The sequence below is a fragment of the Syngnathoides biaculeatus genome, chromosome 9 (assembly GCF_019802595.1).
Source record: "Syngnathoides biaculeatus isolate LvHL_M chromosome 9, ASM1980259v1, whole genome shotgun sequence".
Lineage (NCBI taxonomy): Eukaryota > Metazoa > Chordata > Actinopteri > Syngnathiformes > Syngnathidae > Syngnathoides > Syngnathoides biaculeatus.
Window position 1 is genome coordinate 32,111,918 of NC_084648.1, and position 26,482 is coordinate 32,138,399.

General features: G+C 40.4%; 1 protein-coding gene across 5 annotated transcripts in view; it reads left to right on the forward strand.

Annotated features, from left to right (window-relative positions):
• The window catches only part of tdrd7a (tudor domain containing 7 a), a 46,209-nt gene extending 20,297 nt beyond the window's left edge, over positions 1–25,912 (forward strand). For 3 of the 5 annotated variants that reach the window (XM_061829876.1, XM_061829875.1, XM_061829877.1), the window contains exons 13-24: positions 864–1,053; positions 1,246–1,357; positions 1,903–2,114; positions 3,919–4,053; positions 4,262–4,345; positions 13,558–13,692; positions 16,921–17,031; positions 18,812–18,971; positions 19,093–19,214; positions 20,873–21,063; positions 21,146–21,306; positions 24,604–25,912. In XM_061829876.1, coding sequence (XP_061685860.1) covers positions 864–1,053; positions 1,246–1,357; positions 1,903–2,114; positions 3,919–4,053; positions 4,262–4,345; positions 13,558–13,692; positions 16,921–17,031; positions 18,812–18,971; positions 19,093–19,214; positions 20,873–21,063; positions 21,146–21,306; positions 24,604–24,839 — 1,849 coding nt within the window. In that variant the 3' untranslated portion in view covers positions 24,840–25,912. Of the gene's footprint in view, positions 1–863; positions 1,054–1,245; positions 1,358–1,902; positions 2,115–3,918; positions 4,054–4,261; positions 4,346–13,557; positions 13,693–16,920; positions 17,032–18,811; positions 18,972–19,092; positions 19,215–19,745; positions 19,838–20,872; positions 21,064–21,145; positions 21,307–24,603 lie in introns of those variants that run through there. The other 2 variants (XR_009796400.1, XM_061829878.1) reach the window with 2 other exon arrangements.
• The last annotated feature ends 570 nt before the right edge of the window (positions 25,913–26,482 follow it).

Here is a 26,482-nt window from a genome sequence, read left to right on the forward strand (position 1 = left end):
TTGGGAATATTCTTGATTTTGTCCAGTTGATAGAATCGTCTATTTGTGAAATTGTCTTTGATGCTGATGACTAGTTGAAGTGAATACTTGGGCTCCTGTAAGAGGCGGAAGTATTTTGGCAAAAATGTTTCAAAAGGGATTCCGTCCAGGCCAAGGGCCTGTTCTGATTGTATATATTTTTATTTCATTTTATTTTTATTAATCCTCAAAATATTTAACTTCTTTGTAGTCATCTATACTTAACTTCTTTGTAGCCATCTGTAGTTTTGATGGTTGTACTTCCAGAGCATCTGTCCCCTGCGTACAGTACGTAACTACTATCACTAGTAGGGTTGGGCATCATTTGAATTTGAGCGATTCCAGTCTCAATTCCAGTTCCAAAAGATTCTGATTCTCATAGGGGGATAGGTCCAAAAAGTTTGCATGGTTTAAATAAATATCCAAATTATAAGCATACGTTTTCTTAGCAGTCCACAGCATTGACTAAAATGAACATTTGATTATTTTATTTTTAAGGGTACACACTGAAACTCACTATTTTGGCATGAAAGGTAACTGCACACGAGACTAGTGAATATTGAAAATGAAAGTAACAGAACCAAATACTATAAAACTTTGATTCCTTTACCTATCAACCAATTAGGCACAAGGTGGTCTGTGACACTGAGAATTTTGTTCCAAGTGATTGTACTGAAGTTGCTAGTTGACCTTTGAAGTTTTAGCTCAATATGAAGCTTTCTGTCCTCAGCTCTTTTTTTGCTTTGAAGACTAAATTAAAATCTAAAAAAACATCAATGCAAAAGTCCAACCAACAGTTTAACCTGTAATCTTAACATAGATGTTTTATGTTTCCCCCTGTACAGGTATGTTGGCAAGGACTATTCTGAAGCCCTGGAGGCAATGGAAAATGCTATGGTTTCCTTCTATAAAAAAAACTCAACCATCCAGCCTCTCCCTAAGCTTGTTGTGCGTCAGCTGGTAGCAGCCAAAGGGGAGAATGACAATGAACTGACTAGAGCTCAGGTTACTGAAGTGACTGACAACAATATCACGGTAACCTGTTTGGTTGACCTTTTGATTATTTTATTACTGGGATTTGAACTACACTGTCAATTGTATTAATGACTGATCAAGATTTTAGAACCACTTCATGTGGTCTCTATAAAGTGTACATACTGTATAAACAAATTAGGGGAGCAATTGTAAAGCCATTGCAAAGAAAAAGCTCTTTTTCCTTCCCATCAGGTTTACCTATTGGACCATGGCTTCAGTTTAGAGACCCATAGAGAAAGTCTCCTGGATTTGCACAATGACTTTCTTTCACTGCCCTTCCAAGCCACCAATATTAGGCTGGCAGGTACACTCACAAAATGACATTTTACATCCTATTGTATATCTGATGTCAGGCAAGGGAAGGAGGAACCTATGTCTCTTTAAATTGAGTTTTTTTTTTTTTTTTTAATAGAAATCAACCAACCACAACCACAGTATGACTATATCTAATATGAGAGCTGTATACTACATGTGCACATATCCTGCCGGTACAGATAATGATACATTTTCATTGACAATGTCAGAGTTAATCGCAATCTTTTTTTTTCTTTAATTATTGTCATAAAACTGCCCTGCTACCTCATTTACCTACAAAAGGGAGTTGAAAATATTAAAGCTTTCAGTATGATGCTCACAGTGCTAACCTGCAAACTACAAATATGTGAAATGAATACCTCTCTGACGGTCCCAGTAGAAAAACATTACATTTGTAAAGACGTAAAATTTGTTGCAGCTCTTTTGTTGGAAATGAAATTGTGTAAATGGTCATGGTCTGGCTGTTCAGTGTAATTATATAACTGGTTTACTTGCCCGAAAGACACTTGGCTGCTGTTTGCTATCTTTCCTCAGGTTTAGAGGCATTCAGTTCCCATCCCTCTGTGTTGTCAACTTTGGAGAAGTTTGCGGTCGGAAAGATTCTACTGATGGAAATATTGTGTTCACCTCACCCCAATGACTTGCCTGAGGCATTGCTCTATGACACCTCACAAGATGAAGACATCAACATAAACTCTGTTTGCTTAAAGGAACTGCAGGACAAAACCATGAACAACCCCTTAACTGTAAGTGTGACACACCTATGGCACACCGCAGCACTTTTCTGCTCCCCACATGGTTGTCCTGTTCTATTCTAATATACTTCTCTGCCACTCTTGACTTCCTCATGCAGTACCACAGTTCTTCTCTTGGTATTCTGTCATAAGCTTTCTCTAGATCCACAAACAAAGAATGGCTGCCCTTCTATGTACTTTCTCATTAGGATCCTCAAGGCAAATAATGCATCTGTGGAAGACTGTCTAGGCATGAAGCCATACTTTTGCTCACAAACACATAGTCACTCTACCCTCCACTACTCTATCCCATAACTTCATTGTGTGGCTCGTCCAACTTTTTTCTTTTGTTCTCATGGCTACGTACATTGCCTTTGTTCTGAACAAGCACACTTTCCCTCCATTCCTCAGGCATCTTCTAGTATTCTGTTGAACAAGTTGGTCAAAAAACTCCACAGCCACCTCTCCAAAATACATCCAAAGTATGTCATCAGGACCAACTGCCTTTCCACTTTTCTTCCTCTTTTGTTTCTTTATAACTTCCCCTTTACTCATCATTACCACTTCCTGGTCCACCACATTTGGCACTTTTACTTTTACCTTTTCTCTTATTTTCTTAATACAGAAACCTCTTAAAGTATTCTTTCCATATTTTTAGCAAACTACTGGCCCGCAAACACATTTCCATCTCTTTCCTTAATCACACTAACCCAGGGGTTATCAAACTCATTTGACCCATTATGTATGTGCGTTTGACATATTGGCCACACCTGAATCAAGCGACGAGGTGGATGATAGTCTAACGTCTTTTTTTTTGGGGGGGGGGGGCACGCCGTCACACAATTAACCAAAACTGCCTCGCGATTGACTCCATTTCTTTTCTCATATACACTATGCTAAAATAATTTAAACCCTGCTCCTAAACTTCTCTGCTTGCTGCCTTTCCACCTGCTGTCTTGGATGCAAAACGTATGACCCTTTCTTCTAATCATGTCAACCAACTCCTGAGCTTTCCCTGTCATAGTCCCAACATTAAAAATACCTCACTCACTCAATTGTAGGCTGTGTGCTTTCCTATTCTTCTGCCGTAGAATCCACTTTCCTGCTCTTCTTAGTCTTCGTAGCTGAATTTCCTCCGACATCCTGCAGTTTAAGGATACCGGGGCTGGACACTGTTAACCCTGATCACAACAGATCCGCTATGGGATTCTTTAGCTCATCCATCCATCCATCCATTTTCTTAGCCACTTATCCTCACAAGGGTCGCGGGAGTGCAGGAGCCAATCCCAGCTGTCAACGGGCATGAGGCAGGTTACACCTTGAACTGGTTACCAGCCAATCACAGGGCACATAGAGACAAACAGCCACACTCACAATCACACCGAGGGGCAATTTAGAGTGTCCAATTAATGTTGCATGTTTTTGGGATGCGGGAGGAAACCGTAATGCCCAGAGAAAACCCACGCAGCCATGGGGAGAACATGCAAACCCCTCACATAGAGGGCTCGGATTGAACTTGGGTCCTCAGAAATGTGAGGCCAATGCTTTCCAGCTGCTCCACCATGCCGCCCTGACCGTTTATTCATTCCAAAAAAAACTATCATTTCCATTTTATTCAAAAGGACAATAAGTTGAGAGAGTAATTATGACAGGCCTACTCATGCAGTATGTTCACAACCAGCATTTACATCAATAGCATGAAGAATGTGAAATAGTTTTTGAGGGCTGTAAAAGGTTGAGTTTCTTTCCGACTCTAAGGTCTCATTTTCGTGTTTCTTACTGTGTTGTGTGACTGTCATTTATCTCTTTCCTTTAGGTGAATTCTACCTATCAGGGTGTATGTGTCACAAATGTGTGTGGAGATGGCATTGTCTTCTGCCAGCTGCCCTGCAGAGGAACCGCAAGACTCAACATGTTGTTGGAAAAAATAAAAGCGTTTTTCATCTCCCAGGTAGCTCAACCTCCACCAAAAAACCCATATTGTACCTGGAGAGTAGTTAACTATCTTATTTAGCAACAAAAGTGTTGGCTCCATAACACTCATTTGGAGCCTCCATTAATAGGGTTTTAAAAGTAATATCTGCTCTCAGACACTATGGTTCATCTTATTGAAATGATCTGCAGTACTGTATGTGCATTTAAAAATCTGTTTTCATCAGATAACGTCTGAGTACTTGGTTTCTAAACCCTTCCATGGTAAGATGTGTCTGACCTGCTACAAAGATAAATGGTCCAGAGCAGAGGTATGCCTCATTTTATTGTCATTCTTTTTCCAGTAAGAGCTCAGTGATTGAGTGATTGATTCTAATCATGCACCTAAATCAAAATTGACCAAAACCTAAATTGAGGAACCCATGTATGAAAACAGAATGCTGAAACAAATGACTTATGTGAGAAAATAGGTATTTGAACACCCTGCTATATTGCAAGTTCTCCCACTTAGAAATCATGGAGGGGTCTGAAATTTTTATCGTAGTGGCATGTCCACTGTGAAAGAGATAATCTAAAAAGAAAACTCCAGAAATAACAAATGTATGATTTTTTTTTTTTTTTTTTAAAGGATTTGTGTTATACAGCTACAAATAAGTATTCCAACACCTGAGAAAACCAATGTTAATATTGGTACAGTAGCCTTTGTTTGCAATTACAGAGGTTAAACGTTTCCTGTAGTTCACGAGGTTTACACACACTCCAGAGGGGATTTTGACCCACTCTTCCACACAGATCCTCTCTAGATCAGAGAGGTTTCTGGGCTGTCGCTGAGAAACACGGAGTTTCAGCTCCCTCCAAAGATTTTCTATTGGTTTTAGGCCTGGAGACTGGCTAGGCCACACCAGAACCTTGATATGCTTCTTACGGAGCCACTCCTTGATTTTCCTGGCTATGTGCTTCAGGTCCTTGTCATGTTGAAAGACCCAGCCACGACCCATCTTCAATGCTCTGACTGAAGGAAAGAGGTTGTTCCCCAAAATCTCACAATGCTTGGCCGCGGTCATCCTCTCCTTAATACACTGCAGTCGTCCTGTCCCATGTGCAGAAAAACACCCCCAAAGAATGATGCTCCCACCCCCATACTTCACAGTAGGGATGGTGTTCTTGGGATGGAACTCATCATTCGTCTTCCCCCAAACACGGTTATTGGAATAATGACCAAAAAGTTAAATTTTCGTCTGATCTGACCACAAAACTTTCTCCCATGACTCCTTTGAATCATTCAAATGGTCATTGGCAAACTTAAGACGGCCTTGACATGTGCTGGTTTAAGGAGGGGGACCTTCCGTGCCATGCATGATTTCAAACCATGACGTCTTAGTGTATTACCAACTTTGGAAACGGTGGTGCCAGCTCTTTTGAGGTCATTGACTAAGTCCTGTTGTGTAGTCCTGGGTTGATTCCTCACCTTTCTAAAGATCATTGAGACCCCATGAGGTGATATCTTGCATGAGGCTCCACGCCGATTAAGATCGACTGTCATGTTTAGTTGCTTCCATTTTCTATTGATTGCTCCAACAGTGAACCTTTTTTCACCAAGCTGCTTGGCAATTTCTCCGTAGCCGTTTCCAGCTGTCTGGAGTTGTACAATTTTGTCTCTGGTGTCTTTAGACAGCTCTTTGGTCTTGGCCATATTACAAGTTAGTCTTACTGATTGTATGGGGTGGACAGGTGTCTTTATGCAGCTAACGACCTCACACAGGTGCATCTGATTTAGGATATGTGTAGGCATGGTGAACTTTTAAAGGCGGACTAACAGGTCTTTGAGTGTCAGAATTCTAGCTGATAGACGGGTGTTCAAATACTTATTTGCAGCTGTATCACACAAATAAATCATTAAAAAAAGGTCATACATTGTGATTTCTGGATTTTTCTTTTGATTATCTCTCTCACAGTGGACATGCATCTATGATGAAAATTTCAGACCCCTCAATGATTTCTAAGTGGGAGAACTTGTAGGGTGTTCAAATACTTATTTTCTTCACTGTAAGCGCTACCGAACAATCTCCCGCAATTAATTTATTTAACAGCTAACTTACAATTCCACTACAACATGCTGCCAATTGTCTGCCTCGAGTTTGTTGTCACACCCTGCTTATATACGATAGACAATCCGACAAGTCACTTTCCAGTGCATACAGTCCTTGAAGTCTTGAGACCCTTTGCACAAAGGTCATTGCACTGGGCTATTGCTCTAATGCGTATTCTAACTGCTCTAAATCCTATGACACTCTGGATCCTTTTCATACCTGGATTAAAAGAAAATGTTCCCTGTCAACTGACTGTCTACTGTTTTTCGTACTGTTATACTAGGGCGGCTCCAACTACCAGAGACAAATTCCTTGTGTGTTGTTTACATACTTGGCCAATAAAGCTGATTCTGATTGTACCAACCTTTTGGTTCCTGGAGAATGACCAAATTCTTGGGGCTGCAAAAACAAATCTATTTAATGCCTTGCAAATCAATGCAAATAATTAATAGTAAAGGGGGTCGCAAAGCATGCTGGGAGCGCTTCCAGCCTCCCAGCGACGCTACAGCATTGTAGGGCTCCAAGGATGCTTTGTGGCACTAAGGATCTAAATAGCATTGAAAGTGCGTGTTATTAATCCTGAAAATATTTAACTTTGTAGTCATCTGTAGTTTTGATGGTTGTACTTCCAGAGCAACTGTCCCTGTGAGGCCCCGTAGCTCAGTGGTTAGAGGACTGGTTTGGTAAACCAGGGGTTGTGGGTTCGTATCCCACTGGGGCCTCCACTCCCTGAGAAGGGTTGCGTCAGGAAGTGCATCCGGCGTAAAAGTTGTGCCAAACATATATATATATCTGAGATGACATGCTGTGGCGACCCCGAAAGGGACAAGCTGAAAGAAACACACACACTTCCAGAACAACTGTCCCCTGCGTACAGTACCTAACTACTATCACTAGTAGGGTTGGGCATCATTTGAATTTGAGCGATTCCAGTCTCAATTCCAGTTCTAAAAGATTCTGATTCTCATAGGGGGATAGGTCCAAAAAGTTTGCATGGTTTAAATAAATATCCAAATTATGAGCATACGTTTTCTTAGCAGTCCACAGCATCGACTAAAATGAACATTTGATTATTTTATTTTTAAGGGTACACACTGAAACTCACTATTTTGGCATGAAAGTTAACTGCACACGAGACTAGTGAATATTGAAAATGAAAGTAACAACCAAATACTGTAAAACGTTGATTCTTTTACCCATCAACCAATTAGGCACAAGGTTGACTGTGACACTGAGTATTTTGTTTCAAGTGATTGTACTGAAGTTGCTAGTTAACCTTTGAAATAAACAGTTAATTCTAGTTGATAAACAGTCGTTCAAATACTTATTTACAGCTGTATCACAGAACTAAATCGTTAATAAATCATACATTTTGATTTCTGGAGTTTTTGTTTTCGATTATCTCTCACAGTGGACATGCACCTACGATGAAAATTTCAGACCCCCCCCATGATTTCTAAGTGGGATAACTTGGAATATAGCCGGGTGTTCAAATACATTTTTATTTGCTGTATATCACTTAATTTCTTCACTGTATATCACTTAATAAAACTGCATTCATGGCTCTGACTGCAGAGCTGCCAAACCATGGATAATATCAGAACAGTTTGTTTGAATTTCCATATTTTAAACATTGCCAACATTTCCATGGGACAGTTATCACAGTATATTTTGTAATGGGGAAAAAGGTATTCTGCATACTATTCAATTGTTAAACATAATCATTGCCCTACAGTCATAATCATTAAGAACTAATTGCATCAGTATTTATTTGAATGCATTTACCCCAGCAACTTTGTATACCGGACGCATCTGAAAATCTTTTGGTTTCTATTCTTTTTTTGTGTTTACGATTGCTGCTGTATTCTGATGAATATTGAGTTTTGCAATCATCCAGTCGAACAAAAAAGTTTTTAAAGGGGAGTAGCAGGAAAAAAAGTAGTGTGAAAAGGTAACTAAATGGGCTGAAAAAAGCACAAGCTGTAAACAAGATGAGAAAGTAGAACGTAACTAGTAGAATGACACATTGGATTTGAGTGTTGTATGGCTCACTTGTGCTACACACTGTGAGGGAAGGACAGGACAATATAGGGTAGCATGGAAGGATGAGCCGTGGACCCAGCTGTACAACTGAAGTGTGGTGGGAGTGATTATGTAATTTTTAAACATCAGTAGGACCACCGTGTAAGTGAGGTGATATGATGATATAATGTATGATAATTACCTTTGGATTTTTACGCTGACATGCTTCTTAAATTTAAAAGTGGTCTGGCATTATTTGTGGAACGTCTACCTTCAATTAAGAAACTTGTTTGTTCCTCGTGGATTATCATTTGGAGTACGTTTTCAAGTCTTGCTGGCTGGAAGGGCTTCAAAGATAATCATAATCTCCATTAATCAGTGATAAGGGCTGATAATTAGTCAGGTGAGTAGAGTTTTTGCCTCAGTAATACAGTGGAACTTGAGAGTTTGAACGATCCGGGAGTCGTACAATTCAGAAAACCAGCATAAAAATGCCTCGTCATTAGACCCAATTCTCTGAGTCTGAACACCCGAGCAAAGCTGAACTCATATTGACCCGGTAGCCGAGCAATGCCGAACGCTCGCAGGGTGTTGCCGAGACAAGAAACATTTTTCCAGTACTTTGTTTGGCATTGGCCTAAAGAAAGACAGCGGTGCTACCAGCAGCAAAGGAAATGCAATGTTGAGGGAACCACAATGGATTTAAGGAAGGAGGGAGGTACAGGGAGTCCTCTGTCTACGACCGAGATCCATTCCTACACTAGTGACATAACTTGAATTTCGGCATAAATCAGATTTCATTGTTAGTCAAAATTTACAATGACAGCTGGGATTGGCTCCAGCACTCACGTGACCCAGAAAATGGGTGGTGTTGGTGGTTTGTATGAAAAAACTAAAGTATATTAAAATTAAAAAAAAACAATATGATGCTGTACTTACCGTGACTGCGAGAGGTGAATGACGAAAAATGAAGGGAGGCTGTGCTGAATTATTGCAAAGGAAGCATGTGCAGGTAGCCCTTGTTAGCGGTAAATTCCTCCTCAGCGTCCTTGCCTTTCTGCTCTTTCAAAGTAATAATACGCAGTGCCTTTTCCCTTATTGAACATTAGGCTGATATTAAGCCAACGTTGATTCTGATCCTCGATCCATGACCCAAGTAATTTTTCCATCTCGGCAATGATCGAATGTTGCTTTGTTTTGTTTTTTTCCTTCAGAAAAAAAGTTGTTGTGATCACTGTATCCGTCGTAGGTGCGAAACCCTTCATGTGTGCTAAAATATGGCCTTTGTTCTTAATTGACCCCTCCGTACAGGGCACTTAACCACGCCTCCTGAAGTTACGTTACCCCACGTGTGCTAACCTCAGACAAACAATTAGCAAAAATGGCGGCGCAGGAAGAAAAGACTAGAGCGAAATTGTCCGATTTACCAGCTGATTTCTCACTCACATTCTTAGCGAATAGTGAAATATCGTTGAAAAGCAGACAGCAGGGCTTCAAGTATTTCAGCGAGGGGTATTTCAATGGTATTTACATGCATATCAACGGAGAAACCATTGATATTAGCGCAAGATCTTTCCGGAGTCAGAGGAAGACCGAGAAGCCACATAATATAATATATTATAACCCAAAGACGAATTCGTCATTGACAGTTTACTATTTTCGTGTTACATATCACACTTGTGTGCAGAATCTGTATGTGAATCTGTATAGCCGTTTGTGAACCGCCGTATGAAGGAAAAGAAGGCGAGGCTTGATTTACGAGTTGTTTCTCTCGTTTTCTTTGTGTAATGTCACGCGCTCCCCTCAATAATTATTCCTGAATTAGTGCCGAACCTACGTAAGTCCCGACCGAGTACGACAATCACTACTTTATAGTGTCCTCAAACATCCTTCCTTCAGTCTTGGTGTCTCGGTGCACGTCGAAGGCTTTAAGGACTCGGTAGTCCGGTTTAGCTTAGCTCGGTAGCCGCCGAACAGAGACACGTTTGTGCTGTCAGATCATCGCAAAATATCGCTCAACACAGATCAAGTGTGTCAATCATTCACACGTAGCTATGTTATGCAAGTGAAGAACTGCTAATTCATTCATATGAGACATGTATTGAAAATCAAATATAGGACATACCTTCGTGCTAACAAACAAAGTCCGGTTTAGCTTAGCTTGGGAGCCGCCGAACAAAGACACGTTTGTGCAGTCAGATCATCGCAAAATATCGCTCAACACAGATCAAGTGTGTCAATCATTCAAATGTAGCTATGTTATGCAAGCGAAGAACTGCTAATTCATTTATATGAGACATGTATTGAAAATCAAATATAAGGCATACCTTCATGCTAACAAAGTCCGGTTGATTTTAGATGGATTCAGTTGATCATACGATCTTCCACAAAGTTTGATCCATCGAAGACATTTTTCGTACTTGGTCTTCTGTTCCGGTTGATTTTAGATGGATTCAGTTGATCATGCCGTCTTCCACAAAGTTTGATCCATCGAAGACATTTTTCGTACTGGGTCTTCGGTTTTGGAAAGGGTACGAATTGAACTCCACCAACTAGCCTTTCAGGATACCTGTCGTCACTATCACAAAGTCCGTGACTACACCTCTATCTATTGTTAAAGAACCCAAATACGCGATAAAACGCTAACAAAAGCTATACTGGACCATGCAACGTTGTCATAGGTAATGGCGGACGCCAACATTTATGCAGATCTCTGGCCTCTGATTGGTCAGTGACGCGGATGACTTTCTACGGAGGGGTCAATTGATATGGTCGACCGATTGAAGCCAAAGTCTTTACCGGTGTTCGTCTGTGTTACTCCTTTCGCCGATCTTTTTATGTTTCCATGCCTTGTTTCCATTGTAATTGCTTTTCTTTTGGGTAGACTATCCATCCATTTTTTTTTGCCGCTTATCCTCACGAGGGTCGCGGGGAGTGCTGGAGCCTATCCCAGATATCAACAGGCAGGAGGCGGGGTACATCCTGAACTGGTTGCCAGCCAATCGCAGGGCACAGAGAGTCAAACATCCCCACTCACAATCACACCTAGGGGCAATTTAAAGTGTCCAATTAATATTGCATGTTTTTGGGATGTGGAAGGAAACTGGAGTGCCCAGAGAAAACTCACGGAGGCACGGGGAGAACATGCAAACTCCACACAGGCGTGGGATCGGCAGTGCAGTCAATAATAATGGTGAAATTTAAAAAAAGTGTTGCTTTAATGAATGTCGGGGTATGTGAATAATAGAAGAAAAAGTGGTGAAACTGAAAGAGATTCTTTTTTTTTTTTTTTTTTTTTGAGTAAAAAAAGGTCTGGTCTGAATCCAGAGTAGAAAGTACAGGATGAGATGGTGTCTAATGTTAAAATTCCACCTTGGCACAGCCTGATCAAGGATAAAAGCACAGACAATACATTGCACAAAAAGCTAATTCTGTGTTTTAAATATAGGAGGCAACATAACATTAACTTTAAACCTGTTTGTGAGCATCATTCAGCTTTCAACATGCATTGCGAAAGATATTCTGCAAGCAACAATTCAGCTTTACACCAAGAAAAACAGGGATATCATTGTGGGTTAAAAAAAAAAGAAAAAGTTGGAAGCGACCTTTCAAATTTATAGTTAATAGTTGGCTTGGTTTGGTTAGCAATGTATTTTTTTTTGTCAGACATTTTCATTGTAGGTTTGCAAAAACAAAATTGTTCTTAAAAATGTTCTGATGGCAATGTAAATGCTGCAATCTGAATCTTTAATGAGTCATGTAGCGTCAATGGATGACACTGATCTGACCACAGTGTCTGTTGCTCACAGTGGTCAAACGGAACGCTCACGGGCTTAGTGGTGAGAGTTCAGAAGCAATTACTTGTAAAAATGTCTGTATATAATTTACTGATAACGGAACATGACATTAATAGTCAAATTCATGCGTTTCAATCATTTACAAAATCAAGAAATGAAAATGTTTTTGAATGGATACAATATGAAAGCACGCTTGCATGCCATAATCCAAATCTGAATTCTATTTAGTTTTCACTTCTAGTAATTTACTTAATTGAATTTGTATTTGAATTTTTTATTTTTTGGGATAAAGGTATGCACCTAAATAATGAACGATCATATTGTGTACATTTTGAAAAGAGAAGAGCATTTATTTATAGCATTTTTATTAATATTTCATTCATAATACAATTTATAAAACTATCATCCTTTGATCATGCTTGCAGCCCCCAGGCCTCCTATTTTTCAGTCTTTTTTCATCACATCACATCACATGCCTGATTGTATCAATTCCAATGCGCCCGGATACACTCGTTAGCGCGGGGATGACAACATGTGCATTGCGCCGACTGTATTATAAGAAGAAAATAAGGTAAAAAAAAGTTAGCAGTGCTTAGGACAGGTGTCTAAGGCGTGCTTGAGGTATGTTGATGTACTTTTAACACGATACAGAATGCAAGCCATCAACAAACGTCGTCTAGAGAGCTAGTGCTAGCGCTTGTGGTTGTGTGTAAAGATACTGCCGTTCTGTTGAACACATGATCCGACCAGAACAGCGAATTCCAACCTTTTTGGAGTCAAAGCACATATTTTGCAATTGAAAAATCTCATAGCACACCAAAAAAAAAACATTTGATTCACTAATTAATTTAGTATGTCCTTACTGCCATCTAATAGAAGACCATTAATCTGTTCTGTCACTGGCATAAATACAGTGATGAAAGTCCTCCAGATTTTCCCAGCATTCCAGATTTTCAAGTTTTTGCGAAAAATCCTGCAGAAATTTGAGCAAATATTGCCAAAAATTAATCCGGATATTAGTTGACAACATTGTGTTTGAGTTCGTTGTTTTGCTTTTACGAGCGTAGCCATGTTGTGGCACTAACACGAGTAACAGTAACGCCCCTCCCCTTGCATTCTCTCAAGACGTCTTGACATTAATTTGTTTATTTCATAAACGTTAACTAAACAAAATTGCTCCAAACCAACCTCTATTTACCTGGAAAGAGGAAATCCAAGTTAACCGTACTGAGCATGTACGGAAGTTATGCCGAAAGCGCATATTCAGAGCTACTTCACGTACTGTGAGTACATTAAAGTCGAAAGTCATCAAAATCGTGAGCCATGTCAAAGGAAATTCAGTTATACCAGAGGTTCTCATTGCATCGATCACAAGACAGTGTGACGGAAAATGAAAAATGAACAAAATGTGTTTTGCATAAGGTCATTGTCATGAAAAAGCAAAGCGGGGTGGGAACATTTTGTTTCGTGGCCACATATCCATAGATTGGATTAAGGTTAATCATTAGTTGATAATAATAACCTTTGAATTCAATGCTTTTTTTGGACTCGGAAAAAATATATATTACTGGAATGAATTTTGAAAGAGCATTTTCTCATCTCTCTTGTTTTCAGATAACCAACCTTTATGACAATAGGATCATTGAGGTTGTCTTAATTGATTTGGGTGTACCAGCAACTGTTGAGGTGACTGAACTTCGAGAGATACCCATTATTTTTATCCAAGACTTTACCCTCATCCCGCCACAGGTTTGTCTCTTTGGAGAGGTAACTTCCTCTTATATGACATTTAGTCAAACCTTTTATCTACAGAAGTTAAATTCTTACCAAATGTTCATGCATTGTTACCGTTATTCACAGGGGTTACGTTCCTTACACCCCCGCAAATAATGAAAATCTGTGAATAAAGGATGCTGTATTATTATACCTATGTGGTATAAAATATGTACCATTTTTTGTTATCATAAGATGCACTTATAAGCCTTAAATTTAATTGGACAGCTTCCCTTCTGTGCACAACTGTTGTGTGACTTGTTCACCGAAGTACACTTCAACGCACTGGTTACGCTGTTAGCAAGCATGCCATCACATTTTAATGTGCATGTAAGTTACCGTATGATGGTGCTCATGAGGCAGTGAGGAAAATTTTCAATTTAAATCTGTAAGCAGAAGAAGCTTACATTGGCCCACACACTGACCATTATTACTGATGATGTTGTACACACTGATGGTGTCATATCGAAACTAAAATGATCACACCATTCCAAACAGAATAGCAAAACTAGTAAATAAAGCAGAAGAATGACTCAAGAAATAGACACAAAACATGCACTTTAAACACCATTAACATGCTCCCTGCATGCTTTGCGGCACTATGGAGGTCCTTAGTGCCACACAGTATGCTGGGACAGCTGCCAAGCATGCTGGATGCATGCTAATAGTGTTTAAAGTTAATTTTTTTTGTCAATTTCATGAGTCACCTTTATTTGTTTTATTATTTGGTAGTTATGATATTCTGCTTGCTGTGGTGCGACAGTTTTCACCATGAGTGTGTATATCATCATCAGTAGTGACCTGCCTTCACAGGCAGGCAGCATGTGGGCCAATGTAAGCTTTTGATGCATTTGCATTTGGTCCTCACTGTGTCGTGGGGCCCATCTTATGGTAGATTTCATACACGGTAAAACGCGTGTTTGTATGCATGCTAACGATGTAATCTCTGTTTAAGTGTACTTTGTTGGAGAAGCCACACAGCATTTGAACAAATGTTGGAACTCATTATAAGGTGCCATGTCTTATGTGGCGTTTTGTCTATTTAGAAGAAAATGTAAGACCTCTACGTGTATGAAAATAAGGTAAATTAAAAGAAAAAAAACCTTGGGGAGCAAAATCTGTGTATATGCGTGACCAAGAATGGTGAACCGCGAATGGGCAAGGGGAAACTATGCAGTTTAGAGCGCGTGACACTATCCAGTGGTACCTCTACTTACGAATGTCTCTCGTAAAGGAAAATTCAGGTTACAAAATGCATCCTCGAAAAACGTCCCTAGTTACGAAGAAAATGCAGGATACAAAAGGAAAAAATAGGCGCTAGATTCGCAGCTCGCAAATTCCAATAAACATAAACTTACTGTACCTTGTTTTGAAAGTGGCGCAATAGAGCTTTTTGAGTTTTTCGTTTATTTTTTGCAAGTTTATTCATTTTTCTTCACCATGAATTAAGTTCTGTGCGTGCGTACATTCGTATGCATGTTATCTCACAGCTGGCAAACGTTTGCTTCCTCCTCCGTCTCCCATGATGCTTTTTGCTTCTTACTCAGCCTTTCTTTTCCCAAGTCGCCCAACGCTAAAGGTAAATGAACAAAATTTGTATTATTCTTTACATCATGTACTTTAAATGGTTATTTTTTTGCGGGGGGTTGGAATGGATTTTAGGCTGTTTACATGTAAAAAGAGCTTCTACTGATGACAAGTTCACATTACAGAATGAATTAATTTTGTAAGTAGAGGTACCGTAATTTTTCCCCCCAAAAAATGTGCATATTTTTCCAAAAATATTTTTAAATAGTAAATAGAGCACATTATATTTAGGTATGGATGAAAAATAAAAAATACAATCACATTGTATAGTTGTATACAGGTACATAATGGTAAAAAATCCGTATAAATGTATACATTTCGATATGATATTCAATGTCTTCTGTTACACATTTATATATATCACGGTAATGTGCGCCCCCAACCTGAGCTCTCTGAGCACCTCGGGGAGCCTGCATTTTATGATCGTTTGTGTAGCATGCTTGTTGCTATTACATCAAATATCAGAAACGACTGCCCATGAGTTTGTTTTAACTTAAACTACAACGGCTAGTTGTGCAGCTGCTTTTTAAAGAAACATGTCATCACTCGTGTTGATGATGCTGCCAACCCGGAAGTAGCGCAAAATTATGATAGGTTAATGACTTCAGCTGGGTATCAAAACAACGTGAGCTCAAAGTACGTAGTATGAACAACATGGACGCATGAAAAAAAAAAAAAGGAACGCGCACACACAATAGAAATGCTCACTTTTTCTAAATGTGGCTATTATGCTCTTTTCTACATAGTTTGAGCTCACGTTGTTTTGACACCTGACACTATAGTGAAAGCTGGTACAGAATGGAGGGGGAGAAGCTGCGCTGCGCAACCCAAACTCTTGGAATCAAAAAAATGTTTCTTCACAAACGCCATGGATGTCACAGATGATAACATGCAGTGGGAGCAAGATGGAATGTTAAGGGTGCAATGCAAAAGGCACTGGAACTGGACCAAGTCATCAATGATGAGTTCCACTGCCATGCACCAAAGGTAGCTAGTATGGATCTTTTTTCGGATTGGAGATGACTCGGATGCATCTTTTGAAGGCTTGGCTAAGGATGTGTAATAAATAGAGGATAAACTGCACTATGCACAAACGTTTTATACACAAATATTTCATGCAAAAATATGTTTAAGTTAAACATTGTTAAATAGTTTATATTTTAAAACTGTAATATGTGTTATCAACAGTATTAATAAAATGTGCCATGTTTGAGCATTTATTTTAGTTGGTTGAGGGATTCTGTTCTGACAATTACAGGGACCAGGACAAGCATGTCCCGTGGCCTATCCAGAGATTATATTACTGCTACATCAGCACATGCACAATGATTATTATTAATGATTTTTGTACAGTCCATTTTTTTTGAAAAACAATACAAGTACAAACAAAGTAAAAACCTAGCAAAATATAAATACAGATAATTCCTAATATTTTGAGCTAATGGATAGCAGCAAATTGGTGGTGCACATTGTACTTTGGTAGAATGGTTTTCCTGTTTTTTTGTTTTTTTTTTTTTCTTTTTAGGTCAACTTTGCGGGTGCGCATTATACTCGGTTTTGAAATACAGTATTTTATATGTAGTGAACATTTACGATGCTCTTGTGCAATTTGTTTAGGCCATCAGATGCCGTCTGGTTGATGTGATTGTCCCAGAGGGAGACTGGAGCCCAGATGTTCTTTCATGGTTAAAGGATGCTCTCCTTGGGGTTGAGAATTGTAAAATGAAGGTAACTTACTGGTACCTGTTAGCTGGCATTAAGCATACAAGTGTTATATGTGGTATTTATGTCGTGGCAGTTATTGCAATGGGACTGCCCATTATGCTACTTGTTGGGTGTCCAATATGTTGTGTTCACGCATGTGATTTGTTTGGCTGAAGCCAAGTTTTTGTGTGATTGCTTTGTTGGTGTGTTTCGTTTGATCAAGTAAAAGCTCTATCATTTAGATCCTGCTGTTTACAGGGAGGAGAATTTTCCGTGGAGTCACGGAATTCCGAGTTTCTTCAGCTGAAATTGTAATTTTTGTGAAACGTGTAAATCCGTTGCGAAAATTTGGGGGGGTAGGGTTGGGTATGGCTGTGATCAAGGCTGGCTGCCAGCATCTATCGGCAACGCTCGTTGTAAAATTCGTCACAGTTGTGATAGCGGAAAACGCCATTGCTATCGGTTTACGGCATTGCTATCTGTTTTAAATTAAATTTGGTGTTTATAATGACAGCATTCCAATTTCCGGCAGCATTTTGGCGGTATTTCGTCTGTATTATCACTCTGATGTCAACATTTCATAGAGAAGCATTCTGTTTACTCCGGCATAGTTATAACTTATAGAGATACGTACGCATATGTTATCGACCGATCTTCACATTTGCCAGTATGGCGAAAATCTTGGACCAAAAAGAAGACTATCGTGCCAGGTAAAATTGATAAAAACCATGGGGTAAAAAACTGTTTCAGACGGGCATGGCTTCAAAAAAGTGCAACCGTGCAGATAGGAACGAAAACTGTATCAATATGTCTAACCGAACACATACAAAAAGTGGACGTTCCCAGCAAAGTGCTGTGCACTCTGTGTTCCGATAGGAGCAAAAAATATCCAGGAACATTCCAAACCACGAATTACAATGGTAAGTTGGACATAAATTTCTCAAATATTATATGATTGCCAACTGTTAATACGATTAGGCCTATCTGTAGCACTGGCCCTGTAGATCGCTCACTTTTCAAAATATTATGATTGCCCAGTATTTACACAGTTAGAAGTAGGCGGAGGTCACCATTTAACAGTGTTCTTTATTAAAAAAAAATTGTGCCCATAAGGGGGCGGACTCCCCTTTCATACATTGGTTTGGTTCAACGCATAATAAATGTTGAGTCTCAATCATCTAAAAGGCTTGCTACATTAAGAGAAATAATAGTTTATTTCAGCAGTCAACTGAACTCACAGACACGCAATACGGAAAGGTGGACTTTTAGATGAATTTTAAACTATTGGGGAATTTGGGGAAATAATGCAGAGGGACTGATCTCGTAATGTGCAATACCACCAAGCATAGCCAAGAATGCTCATGTGTCAGTATTTCAATGTAAAGAAATTATACTGGTTGATTTTAACTCTTTTGAATATCTGTACTTTTTAGTTAAAGTTGACCCAACGGTTATTGTTTGGATAATTTATATTTCCAAACTATCGAAGTTGCTCAGGGGGCGTGTCAGATTCCTTGAAAAAAAAAAAAAAAAAAAACATTACAACCAGTAAAAAACAGTACACCAGTAAAAATTGCAAACAATAAAATCAACATTTTTGTTTGGAATAAACAATAAGTGTTGCAGTGACTTAATGCATAGCTTTTTGTCATTTTATTGTGCACCCTTGCCAATGTGAATGTGAAGTACAGTAAACTGGACTAAACTGTTTTTTTTTTCCTTTTTAACTTTTTGCTGCACCAGTACAACTAAGACTAGTGTAGCCCACATCTCCACAACTATGACTTCTCTTTACTTGTTTTAGATTTTGAAGTTAGAGGAGGACAAAGGTGGTAGACTCTTGCACATAAATCTACATGTTGATGCTGACTGTGAAGACATGTACCAGAGCATCAACCATCAGTTGAGCAATCCAGACAGATGGCAGACACTCAACAGCAAAAAGTCTTTAATGGCCACTGATGGTGAGAACACTGACATGCTCACATGAATATCACCAACCTTCAAACTGTACAAATCGATTAACTTATTTTGTTCCGACCAATTTGAACAGTTTATTTGCACACGTTTCTCTCCAAACTCTAGATTGCAGTGCCTCAGTCATGAGACTGGCTTTAAACACCCCAACACATCTTCATCCAGGACTATGTGAATCCTCTTCGGCAGATAGAACCGCTAGGATGCCCCCACCACACGAGCTCCCCCCGGTGAGTATGAGGAAGAGTTTGTGTACAATATTCGGCAAAGGAATCATGTCGAAATAAGGATGTCCAGTAAGTAATGTATTAAGATTAGATCCTAAGAAGAATTTCCTCTTTTTTTTTTTTTTGGGTCCTGTTTGGCTGTTTGATGAAGCAGAATTGAAGATCTGCATTCCTTTTATGCCTGAACAGTGTTACTGTGTCACAGTGATGTTTTTGAGGTTCCTCTTTGATTTCTTAGTACTTTAATTAAACTACATTTAAGGTCTGATTCAATCTGTCGAACTGGATGAATCTATACAACTGAAATGTGGTGCGAATGAGATAAGGAATCTATGGAACAAAAATATATGTAGGGGGATACATAAGCACTTCGCATATACATGAGTTATTTCTTTCAATACATGAGTAGTCCCACACCCAGTGAAAGAATCCCATGGGTGTGTGCTTATGGACACATGCAAGAGAATTCACATCCTTGTGCATGCATAAACCTGATAGAAATCTCCTATAATTGCTGTTTTCCACAACACGGAGGCTAAGGACGACAACCAATCAATCAAGGAGAGAACATGGACCATGGGTCCGCCCGAGAGCAACCCTGCGGACAAGACACGTCCCATGCTGAGGTACAAAGGGTCGTCCGCCGGTACCGTCGCGGCACCCATAACATTGGCCACATTGGTGGTGGCACCAGGGACTCAATGTGGTCAGTCCTAGTCCAGCCCGAGGATGGGAGAATGATGAGAATTTTTGTTGGGAAAGGAGGGTAGGTGAGGGGAACCCCATGCCAAGCTGCCATCCAGCCCGGGGATCTGCCCACGGGAGCACTGCCATGAAACTAAGTGTAAAACCCACCTCCCCCATGGGAGTATGACTGCCAGGTTCTCGAGTGGCAGTCATTGGCCCTACCCTAAGAGTCAGTGCCCCTCTGATCTTACAAAGACTATGCTAACAGTGAATCTGCACCTTTGAGAAACTGTGCACGCAGCGTAAAATTATCAAATTATTTCACATTTGTGTGCATCTTTAATTCCCGTAAATATGTAAGCTTTGCATTCAACTACACAGGGTAATTAAATTTGTTAATAAATCACAACAAAGTCATTATTTCAGTATACTGTACATAATTGTTTCATGTATTTGTTTGTTTATTTATTGGGCAGTATCCATCCATCTTCTGTACTGTACTGCTTGTCCTCACTTGGGTTGCGGGTGTGCCTTAATCTATCCCAGGTATCCTTGGGCGAGAGGCGGGGTACAGTCTCAACTGGTTGCTAGCCAATCGCAGGGCACATACAGCATAAAACAATGAATTTCGATTTTTCAAGTAATCTTCCATGCATGTTTTTGTGATGTGAGAGAAAACCAGGGAGAACACGCAAACTTCATAACGGGCAAGGCCGGAATTGAGTCCAGGAACTCAGAGCTGTGAGGCAAATGTGCTAACCAGTCTTCCACTGCTCCGTTTGATAATAATGCTGTAAGGTTTTCCTGATTCGAAATATGTGCATTGGTGGAATCAAGGTTGAGAAACACTGGGCCACAGTCTTTGGAGACCACACAGATGTCTGACCTGTAGCATAATAGGACAGCATCATCAATTAGTACAGTCAACCAGTCGCTGGATCTCTTAATCATTTTTTCTGTGCTGTATTTTTCAGCCTGGCCAGAACATGGATGTCTATATACAATCAGCTTGCCACCCTGGTTACTTTGTACTGCAACCATGGCAGGGCCTGCATAAATTGGTCTTGTTGATGGGAGAGATGGTACTCTATTACAATCAGACGGTGACCAGCACAGTTATGGAAATAAAGAAAGGAGACATCTATGCAGCCAAAATAGACAAAAAGTATGTTAGGTGATGCACAACCATGTAGATGAAATTGTCGTCTTCTACAACTGGTACTTAATCTGTGACTCCCTCTATGTAGTTGGTACCGTGCAGTGGTGAAGGGGGTTCTGTCCAATGACTTGATCTCCATTTATGAGTTGGACCACGGCAAATACGAGGTTCTTCGCAGGACCTTCCTTCAACCTTTGATTGAGGAATTTCGACAGCTCCCTTTTCAGGCCATCACTGCACAACTGGCAGGTGAGTTGTTTACTTTGTGCTCGTGAAATTCACATTTCCACGACAGGATATGTAATCATCCTGTAAGATTATACCCCCCATCCCCTCACACACATCCTCATTTGTCATACTTAGGCCGACATATTTTGTCAGAAACGGCACGTCATGAAGTGTGACATAATCTTGGATTTGGCCCTACGCAAACCCAAATGACTCCAAAATGAAAAGTCTCGTATGTTTGAATTTTTGTTTATTGGAATATCTGCCAAGTAGTGTAACATATTAACTCTCTGACAGCACCTCTTCACGTCAACCAATAGGATTGTGTCTTGTTACACCTCGCCTCACTTGTCAACATTTACAGTAAAGAAAATAAGTATTTGAACACCCTGCTATATTGCAAGTTATCCCACTTAAAAATCATGGAGGGGTCTGAAATTTTCATCGTAGGTCCATGTCTACTGTGAGAGAGATAATCTAAAAAGAAAAATCCAGAAATCACAATGTATGATTTTTTTTTTAACGATTTATTTGTGTGATTCAGCTGGAAATAAGTATTTCAACACCTATCAACAAGAATTCTGACTCTCAAAGACCTGTTAGTCCACCTTTAAAAGTCCACCTCCACTTCATGTGTTATCCTGAATCAGATGCACCTGTGTGAGGTCGTTAGCTGCATGAAGACACCTGTCCACCCCATACAATCAGTAAGACTCAAACTTGTAACATGGCCAAGACCAAAGAGCTGTCCAGAGACACCAGAGACAAAATTGTAAAATTCCACACGGCTGGAAAGGGCTACGGAGAAATTCCTAAGTAGACCTCATGGGGTCTCAATGATCCTTAGAAATTTCAGGAATTATCCCAAGACTACACGACAGGACTTGGTCAATGGGCTGAAAAGAGCTGGGACCACCGTTTCCAAGGTGACTGTTGGTAATACACTAAGACGTCATGGTTTGAAATCATGCATGGCACGGAAGGTTCCCCTGCTTAAACCAGCACATGTCAAGACCCGCCTTAAGTTTGCCAATGACCATTTGGATGATACAGAGGAGTCATGGGAGAGAGTTTTGCGGTCAGATGAGACCAAAATAGAACTTTTTGCTCATATTTCCACAAAACGTGTTTGGAGGAAGACGAATGATGAGTGTACTGTACCAAATATTAACATAGGTTTTCTCTGGTGTTCATATACTTATTTGCAGCTGTATCACACAAATAAATTGTTAAAAAAATCATACATTGTGATTTCTGTTTTTTTCTTTTTAGATGATCTCTCTCACAGTGGACATGCACCTATGATGAAAATTTCATACATACATAAATCATATTATAAGACAGCCTGTTTACTTTGGAGAAATTTCAAGACTTAACTGTGCCTCATGGTTGTGAAAATATGGTACAAATTATTCATAGCCATTTTAAAACTGCATTAATTTTTCACGGATTTGCAGGGGTAGGGGCCCCCCTTCGAATAAAGAGGGAACAGTGTGTGTGTGTGTGTGTGTGTGTGTGTGTGCGCGCGCGCGCGTGTGTATGTGTGTCTGTCTAAATGGCTTAGAAGGACTTGAAATTCAAAGTGTAAGACTTGCGACTTGAATTGGGCCCTGCCTGGGAATTGACACGGAACTTTCCCGTCTCAATTGGAGACTTGACTCTGGACGAGAAGCTTACTAAGGCATAAAAAAAAAAAAAATCCCAACCGACCCGAACATTTTTACACCACGTAAAAATAAATATGTCAGGGGGGTGGTTCTCTACGCACGCTTTTGCGGGCACATGGGCCGCATGTTGCTGCGCAGTTAAGTGGGGTATTTGTCAGCAGCCGCGGCAGGCGGCCGCTTGGCTTTGTGCCACTTCCTCGTGCGCGCTGATTACGTTGTGTATTTAAGGCTTATTTTTCATGCTACTTGTTGCCAGATCGTTGTGTGTCTATGCATGTGTGTTCAGGAGTGTCAGCTATATTGTCACGGCTTTGTCCCATGTCATAGCGTTACTGAGCCGTATCAAGTCAAGTTACGTTTTCATGTTTTGCCGTGTCTGATTTTTGACATTGTTTCATGTTTTTTGGACCAAGTGTTCATGAATTTTGATCTTATGCATGAGAAAGCCTAAATTAACGAGAACTGACAAGAAAATGGCGGCACCATGCACTGGAGACGGAGTACTGACAAGAAAATGGCGGCACCATGCGCTGGAGACGGAGTAAAGTTATTTTGTGAAAAACAAAAAATAAAAACAGTAACAAATACCTACTGACCCTAGTTCTGAAATGTAGCAAATCACAGAAACACTACACTTTTTCTTTGGCCTTATGACTTATAAAAGCAATGATCTGGTCCGACCTCTGCTTGATGCAGTAGAATGTATCCTAACATATAAACACATTGCTTGTGCAGGGATGAGAGTTTTACGCCGATCGGCGGATTTATGACTTTTTCAGACCAAAATGACCATTCTCGAGATAAGCGCAAATCCGTTGGGAAAATTTCAGGGGGGTAGGGGTCGGGTATCGTGCGCCTGCCTCTCGGTGGTGGGCTCCGAGCTGCAAGTTCAGCTTCGTGCCAGCACAAGCACGACTATCATATGCCGTTCTAACTTGCTCAGGTAGGGGTCGGTTATCGTGTGCCTGCCTCTCGGTGGTGGGCTCCGAGCTGCAAGTTCAGCTTCGTGCCAGCACAAGCACGACTATCATATGCCGTTCTAACTTGCTCGGTAGTGTAAATATTTGCATTTTGTGACATAAACATGAAAACTTGTTTGCGGCAGATTACTTGATTGGACAACAGAGTTATACAGTATAACGATCCCATCGTGTTAGTGGTTAATCGAGTTTCACCATTGCCATGTACGTGTGTTCTCGGTTCTCAGAAATCGCACTGTAACTTGTTAGCTAAGTAATGGTGTGTAGGACTTAGCGCGAACTGAGCGACGGTGTGTTCAAAGTTTTACGATGGCGAAAGTTTTAGAAAAAAAGGATGAAGATCAAGCGAGGGCAATTGACAAGGACGCTGGAATCAAAAACTGTTTCAGACGGGCATGGCTTGAAAAAAGTGTAACCGTGCAGATAGGACCGAAAACGGTATCAACATGTCTAACGGAACACATACAAAAAGTGGACATTGCCAGCAAAGTGCTGTGCACTCTGTGTTCCGATAGGAGCAAAAAATATCCCCCCCATCGACAGACATTTTCAGTGTTTTTCCAAATTGGTCATTCTCATCCCTGCATGTGTTGAGGCTTTTTAACATGTGCAACCACATTATATGCCAGGTCCAATCATCTATCAAGCAACTTTTACTTTCTGTCCTGCAGGTGTGCCAAAGTGCCACTGGTCAGAGGAGGCATCCATAGTCTTCAGGAACCATGTGGAGAAGCAAGCACTTGTGGCCCAGATCGAAAGTGTACAAGATGAGTCGGAAAGAGCCAAGGGAGAACTGTGGGAGCGCAAAATAACTGTGTATTTAGTGGACACCAAACTCAAAGACAAAGACCTTTGGATCCACAACCTCATGGCAGACTTTTGGAGTCGGCAATTGTGTGCTGCTTAAAGGCTCACAAATGTTTGTTCATTATTTTTTTGTCTTGCAGTGCTTAACGCATGTTTTGATCGAATTCTAGCTTCCTTTTTTCATACATTAAAAATGCCACTCAAAGTTCTTCACAGAGATCAAAATAAAATAGAAGGATGAATACGAAAACACACCCCTCCCATCCTCCAAAATAAATGCAGACACACTTGTATAAACAGACATAACCAATGCAGATAAAGCATCTTTTGACTAATATTGAAACATGGCAAGGCACTGGGGATCCAAGTTGTTTATTTATCCAGTATCGCCGTTAAACACAAAAATGCACAGGCCCACAGTTGTCAATTATTGACGATATCGAATCCAACCCCACCCCCAATCAGGCAATGAAAAACTAAAAACCCTATTTGGACAAAAGAAAAAGAAACCTTAAAGCGACTGCAGATGGGGGGTCCGCCTTCCTGTATGGCCAGGTTGCAACGGATGTTCAGTGGGCAACATTTATCAAATAGTCGGGTGATGTTTAATATTGCAGCACGGTGGGGCAGCTGGAAAGCGTTGGCCTCACAGTTCTGAGGACTCTGGTTCAATCCCGGCCCCACCTGTGTGGCGTTTGCATATTCTCCCCGTGCCTGCGTAGGTTTTCTCCCGGCACTCCAGTTTCCTCCCACGTCCCAAAAACATGCAACATTAATTGGACACTCTAAATTGCCCCTTGGTGTGATTGTGAGTGTGGATGTTTGACTCTCTGTGCCCTGCGATTAGCTGGCAACCAGTTCAGGGTGTACCCCGCCTCCTGCCCGTTGACAGTTGGGATAGGCTCCAGCACTCCCGCGACCCTTGTGAGGATAAGCGGCAAAGAAGATGGATGGATGTTTAATGTTCATTAAGATGGTATAAGACTCCATTTAAATGGAAATGGCACCACAGGGTATATGGCTTCGGTGGGTCTGCCTCCGGACCTGGCCTGGTGGGTCAAAGCAGAATCTTACTTGGCAATCACTGGGGGAAATGGTCCAGTTGCTCAGTGCAGAACCCAAGCAGCAACAGCCTCAGATTCTGTCAGTGTCACCTAGCCTTCTCCCTGAGCAGTAGATGGGGCAAGAGGAGATTGGACAAATGGCAGTAAAATAGGCCTTGCATGTACATTACCTCAATGCCAAAAACTAGATATACATTACAAATCGGGATTTAAACATTTCTACCGAGGAAGCATCTTTAATATCTGAAAGTAAAGGGTTCCAAAGTACTGGAACCCCAATTAAAAAAAAAAAAAAAAAAAAAGCTCAAGAGAATGTGGGCTTCTTTTTGGCTCTCAGAATATCAAAAAGACCTGCATTATGCAAATGCAGGTTTCAAGATAGAATATGTGGTGCAATGAAGTCTGTGAGCTAAACTGGTACTAACCTGTGTAATATTTTTTGAGTAAGGAACAGGACATGAAAATCACATTTCAAGTAGACCGGTCTCCAATGCAAGTTGGCCACAATGGGGACAGTAATAATTTCTCTCGTCCTTGAATTTTGCTGCAGCAATCAGTACTAACACAGACTTTTAATAGTAGACATGGGCATTTAGAATGGAGTTATTTTTATTAGGATACATATTTTTACAGAGCCGCTCATCCTTACAAGGGTCGCGGGAGTGCAGAAGCCTATGCC